At 45.3% G+C, this 6,535-nt stretch overlaps 1 protein-coding gene across 1 annotated transcript; it reads left to right on the forward strand.

Annotated features, from left to right (window-relative positions):
* The first annotated feature begins 2,432 nt into the window (after positions 1–2,432).
* Nxt1 (nuclear transport factor 2 like export factor 1) lies at positions 2,433–5,780 on the forward strand. The gene is made up of 2 exons (XM_034495304.2): positions 2,433–2,583; positions 5,044–5,780. Exon 2 carries the CDS (start codon positions 5,102–5,104, stop codon positions 5,525–5,527), a length of 426 nt encoding a protein of 141 aa, XP_034351195.1. The 5' UTR covers positions 2,433–2,583; positions 5,044–5,101; the 3' UTR covers positions 5,528–5,780.
* The last annotated feature ends 755 nt before the right edge of the window (positions 5,781–6,535 follow it).

Here is a 6,535-nt window from a genome sequence, read left to right on the forward strand (position 1 = left end):
GGATTACCTTTGGAGTGCAGGAGATCCTTTAGGGCATCTCTTAGTACTACCATGTCCTGTGATTAAAGTCAATGGGAAACTACAACACCCTAATCAAAGCAGGGATGACAAACGGCACAGACCCATTAGGAACGAAGGTGTGGGTCACTCCAGGAAAAGATCCAAGACCTGCTGAGGTGCTTGCAGAGGGTGGAGGAAATGAAGACTGGGTAGTAGAGGAAGGTAGTTATAAATACCATCTAAGGCCACATGGCCAGTTGCAGAAACGAGGATTATAAAGTAATATGAATGCTTCTATTTTGTTTTGTTAAGAACACATTTGTATAAGATATTTGCACTTTCTTCTAATTTCTTTAACATCAATTAGTATTTAAATTGAGATACTAAAAGAATGTTCACAAGGGACATTGAAGTATTTTAAATTTACAAATGTGTTTGCAATTGTACGAGGAATAGTTATATCATGTTAGGTACATTTATGACCTGGTTATTGTTTCATTTGGACGTGAGATATTATTTATGTCAAGTTGACAAGGGGTGAATTGTAATGGTTACTCCTGGTTGTCAACTTGGCTATATCTGGAATGAACTACAATCCAGAATTGGAGGACACACATGTGATCCAGATCTTGAGGCTGGAAGACACAAGTTTCTGACCTGGATCTTGTCATGGAGATCTTGGGGCATAGTGGCCAAGAAAAGCTTAGGCTCAAGCAAGGTCGTACACACCTTTAATCCCAGGAGACTGAGGCAAGGAGATCTCTGAGTTCAAGGTCAGCCTGGGACAATGCAAATCCTAGATTCAGGCATGGTGGTATACAACTTTAATCTAAGCCAAACCTTCTGCTGGAGGCCTATATAAGGACACTGGAAGAAGGAAGATTAACTCTCCTTTGACTGCTTGCATTTACTTGCCAGCACATTTGTTAGAACCTTTTTCTACAGAAGACCAGCTGAAACAAATCGCCTCATGGGACTGAGCAATACTAGACTCTTGGACTTCCCATCCACAGCTGCCCATTGTACTACAGATTGTAAATAATCACAGTAGAGTCTCTCAATATAAAGAGACATTCTGTTCTCTGTGACTTTAGAGAACCCCGACTAACACGGGGTGGTTGGGGAGGAGAGATAAGAGGAGAGTGAGATTCATTCTATTCTCTAGATAGAGAACCTTGACTAATACTGTGTCGGTGGCCTTTCCCTTAGCATCAGAGTTATTTCTAATCTTCCCAAATTCAAGGGCTACCAAAAGAATAAAGGTCAAGTTCTCTCGCAAGAAAAAGTCCTGGGACCTACCGCTGCCTTACCCCCAGGTTTACAAAGCATTTTTGTGTAACTACTGCTCCCAAAGCACTTTTTCATCCTCGAAACTCAAGCCTCCAACTTACTTCTTTCAATAATGAAAACTTTTCACTCACTTAACTCCAGTGAGAAGTGACCTATATTGAACAGCCATTCTGGTTTCTTACATCTAAAAACAAATGTTCCCATAGTAACTTGAGCAAAAGGAACCAAGAGGTTACTAACAAAATACAGATTAAAATACTTAATTGAACCTAGCCACTTCTAAATGGCTCTCCTAGCAGGGCAGATGAAGCTGAGTCGGGGGTCTCAGGAAAGTTAGCGTTTTGGGTTTTGTTACACAGGGCTGTTTTCGCAAGTTCCCACTCGGAATGGTTCCATTCTTATGCTAAGTATCTAGACTGCTCCAGATTAACTAAACTTCCGCGCATTAGAAGAGATAGAACTGTGCCACACCTGGAGCCAGCAGGGAACTCAATTTGCGAGGCTCAGAAAGTCAACTGCCATTGTTTGTCCCCTCACCAGCATCTTTGACCTCAATTCTCACTTGACTAGAATTTGTTCCTTCTTATAAGTTTATCTATCTGTTAACTCAAAGTAGCTTCACCTTAGAAAGTGTGCGCCTGATCAGCTAAGATGTTTGACCACAGGACTTGCACAGACTCTCTCAGACTTAGCCTTCCACTCGGGCTCCCACACTGCGACGTCTATGTGCTGAGTTCAGTCCAGAGCCTTACTGAAGCCATGGTGCTGTCTCTCTAGATAGCGCCAACCAGTGAAGCTCCACGTTAAAGCTCCACGAGTCTCAACAGGATATCAACTCAACACCGAGGAAGGGAGCCAGATCCAGCAGAGAGGTAAATTTCTCATGAGCCAAGCCTTCCACAGCTAAGAGAGTTAACTCCACCCCTTCCACGCCATCCAATCAGAGCTCCCTCAACCGGATCTTCTAGAATAGTGCCTACTCCGGAAGTCACACTGTCTTTGCAGCCACACCTGGGCGGAGCTAGGCTTTCTATTGGCTTAAGTAGCTGCCTGTCGCGGGGAGGCGGGAGCCAGCTGGAACCGGGACACAAACGCCTGCGCAGAGTGCAGCTCGTGGCGCGCGGGAAGCCGCTACCGGCGCTTAACCGTTCCTCGCCTCCTGGACGTCGGCTTCTCAGGCGGAGCCTCTGGGAGGAAGAGGAGAACAGGAGAGAACCTCTTCTGTCCCGGGACCGCAGCCGGGGCGGGACCCGGGACCGAGTCGCCTTGGCGGGGCTGACCGAGACCGAGCAGGTAAGTGGGCGCTCCTGCCTAGCTGTGCACTGGCCGTCGGGCGACGCGGAGGGACCAGGGACCTCTTCCTTTCTTTTAGGCTCAATAAGACACGGGTGTTGTCCTTTCCCCCACGTGGTGTCTTACAGTCTGGCATCAGGCTTTTTTTTTTTTTTTTTTTAAATATATATATATATGCAAAACGGTGGCGGTGAGTTTGCCATTCCTGGAGGAAAGCAGCAGTTTGGGGCCGGGGGATGAAAGAAGCGACTCCCAACTGGAAATGAGGCCCCGGGCACGGCTGCCTTTTCTGGGGTCCAGCTCCAGGAAACTACAGTATGAACAACGAACGGGAGTGGAGCATCTTTCTGGCTCTCACTCTATGTTTCGGTCTTACTGCTCTCTCCTAAGAAAGATGACCGGGTTCTGCGCGTAGCTGAGGACAGAAATAGGGGTGATCATCTTTGGGGGCGTGACCAATTTTAGACTGCGTTTGGATCGTGGCCTAAAGAAGCAGAGAGGAGTTGTTTGGACAGAGAATATGGTTACCTGGGAGAACATTGCTAAGCCAGCATCCCTAGAGCTGTTTTCATATAGAACTGTTTTTAAAACATCCTGGAACTTAGTAAACACGGCGCTGATTCCCTTGCTTCCCTATAGAATGAATCAACCATGCTGTAACCTCTTTTTCTAAAGTTGTTACAGTGATTCTTGCAATGATGATTGAGGGAATGTACCTAAACTAAGCAAAAAGCACTTCAGATTGATTGTTGAGTCTGAGGACCTTGGAGAGAGAGCGTAGGAAGAGCAGTATCAAGCTGGCTCCGAATTCATCTATAGGACGAGCTTCCTCCTTGCTCTGTGTGGAGTCATGGTTCATAAACTTATTGTTTAAAGAAGTTGGGCCAGCCAGGCATGATCGCGCACACCTTTACTCCCAGCACGGGAGGGGAGGCAGAGGCAAGCAGATCTCTCTGAGTTCAAGGTCAGCCTGATCTACGTAGAAGAGCGATCCTGTCTCAATAAAATAATAAAGGCTCCTTGAAATGGAAAAAAAAAAATGTGTTCACAACTTAAAGTTTTTAGCTTACTCTGTAGAGAGCCTGTTTCTGGAAATTGGCAAAAAATATAAATTACTTGTGCCCACTGTTTTCAGTAATATTGGACAATACTGGGTTCTTTTAAGTGGAATTTTTTAGTTTTTTTCGAGACAGGGTTTCTCCATGTAGCCCTGGCTGTCCTGGAACTCACTCTGTAGACCAGGCTGGCCTTGAACTCAGAAATTCACCTGCCTCTGCCTCCCAAGTGCTGGGATTAAAGGCGTGTGCCACCACTGCCAGGCTAAGTGGAAATTATTAATCATAGAAAAAATTAATAGCCGTATGTACCTGTTGTGAACAAAACAAAACAAAAAAACAACAAAAAACGAAAACGTGCTGCTTATGTGTTGGAACTTTGTTTTTAGGGAACTGTGATCTTTCAGATTCTACCTGAAAATCTGTGTGAATTCTATAGCACCTTTTTGCTATGGTGTCATGGACCCACTGGACTTACATGGTGGGCATTAATGCTGAAGATGTAAATTCTAGTCAGTCTTGGGTTTACTTCTTACGGGAATTGTAACCACTGCCCTCCACTCTCCTGAGAAACGTGCGGGTCCTGCATCTTCTGGGTCCTTGTTGGGTTAGTTCATGGTAGTCTTTTCCCAGACAGGCACCTGCTCTCCTTTGTTGGGTCAGTAACCACTCATTTCTATAGCTTGAGCCACTGGTTTTACTAAGATGAGCCACACCCTGATTGCCAAAGGCAGTCACACCTATGCAGGCAGATATCAAATGCACTCTAATAATAATAAAATGGGATTTAAAGCCCATTGTAAGGTGAACACATCAGACTTTTGTTTTAGACCAAGCTTACTATTTAGCCCAGACTGGCCTAGAATTCCTGTCTCAGCTCCTCCAGTGTGTCCACTCCTGGCTTAAACTTCCTAACTCAGTGCTGGATGTGCACGGTCTAGTTTAATTTTCTGCGCCCCCCCCCCCTTTTTTTTTTAATTGAGGAAGCCAAGAATTAGAAAGATTAAATAGGCAACCTTTCCTGGCTGAATGCCTTTGATCCCAGGTCTATATATATCATGACCCTGCCTTTAAAATAAATAGACAAGAGTCTGAGCCTGAAGTCATCTGCCTGTAGTATGTAAATGCTCTGTTACCTGTGGAAAAATAGGCTTGGGAGCTAGATGAGTCAGTAGGTAAAGGTGCTTTCTGCTAAACCTAACGACCTGAGTTTTTGATTCCTAGGACCCACATGGTAGGCAGAGAGGACTCTTGCCTGGTCTCCTTTGACCTCCAATGAGCCATGGCATGTACCAACTCATATGCGCACAAATACTATTTTAAAAGTTAAAAATTGAAGAAAAAAAACTTTGGTCAGGGCAGAATAGATCTTGATACTCACTTGTGTTCACTTTGCGGTCTGTAGTCCCTGGATCCTTGAGGAGGTGGCACTCTGGAAAAGGCCTCTGTCAGCAGAACCAGAGATGGCATCAGTAGATTTCAAGACCTATGTGGACCAGGCCTGCAGAGCTGCAGAGGAATTTGTCAACGTCTACTACACTACTATGGATAAGCGGCGGCGACTGCTATCCCGCCTCTACATGGGCACAGCCACTTTAGTATGGAATGGAAATGCTGTTTCAGGACAAGAATCCTTGAGTGAGTTTTTTGAGATGTTGCCTTCCAGTGAGTTCCAAATCAACGTGGTAGACTGCCAACCTGTCCATGATGATGCTACACCAAGCCAGACCACAGTCCTTGTGGTCATCTGTGGAACAGTGAAGTTTGAGGGCAACAAACAGCGGGACTTCAACCAGAACTTCATCTTGACTGCTCAGGCGTCACCCAATAACACAGTGTGGAAGATAGCAAGTGACTGCTTCCGGTTCCAGGACTGGGCCAGCAGCTAGTGGGGGTGACAAAGGCTTCTTGGCTTTAGCCCAGCTCTGCAGAGAAATGCCAGTCTCAAATCTCAGGATGTGGAGAACACAAGTTCATTTTTGTTATAGCAGCACTGCAAACTGGATGTTTGACTCCTAGACACCCCCCGTTCCTGGTTATATACTGGTTTGTCATAGTTGCCTTTTAAAAGTAGTAAACTTTCTATTTTTCTACTTACTCAGTAGACACCCTGTTTCTGGAAATTGACAAATAAATATGTTGCTTCTCTGCCTAATAAGTCTAAATCTTGACAGGGGTGGAGGAGTGTGAAAGGCAGACTACTGTTAGGATGCACCTACAGAGGTAGGAGGCCCAGCTCCTACCCCAGTGTGAACTTGGGGGATCCAGAACTGTGGGTGGCAACCCTACCCATACTAGAATCCTTGAAACATTGGAAATTACCGGTCCCAGGCTCACCCTTAATGTGTAGTGTGTGTGCATATGTATATATATGAATGAGTGTGTGTGTGTGTGTGTGTGTGCATGTGTGTGCATGTGTGTGCATGTGTGCATGTACCTGATGGTTGGCTTTGCCCTTTAAACCTGAGATGGGAGTTAGTGATAAATGTAAAGAGTTAGCTGACAGCTAAGTACTGCTCCTACCAGAAGCACCTGTCACTTGATTAGGTTCTGGCCAATGAAGCAGAAGCTGACTGGTTGAAATGGGGAATTTTGCACCAATAAACCCTCACTTCTTCTCTCTGGCTGCTAGACCAACTGGTCATGCCTTCATCTTGGGCTACAAGACAATCTGGCCTTGCCCTAGAGTTAAGAGTCCTTGTGTAGTACTCTAGGGTAGCCCTTGTCCACCTATGATATCACCTATGTCTTGGCCTGTCACACCCATGAAATAACAGCCCCAAAGCCACATCTAGAGCAGTCAAACCAGTTCTATAGACTTGGTGACAAGATGAAACTCAGACATTCAAGCTGAGATGCTACTAAAATTGATGAAATAGCAAAGTGAGCAAAGTTTC

This window comes from Arvicanthis niloticus, chromosome 2, assembly GCF_011762505.2.
Source record: "Arvicanthis niloticus isolate mArvNil1 chromosome 2, mArvNil1.pat.X, whole genome shotgun sequence".
NCBI classification, from domain to species: Eukaryota; Metazoa; Chordata; class Mammalia; order Rodentia; family Muridae; genus Arvicanthis; species Arvicanthis niloticus.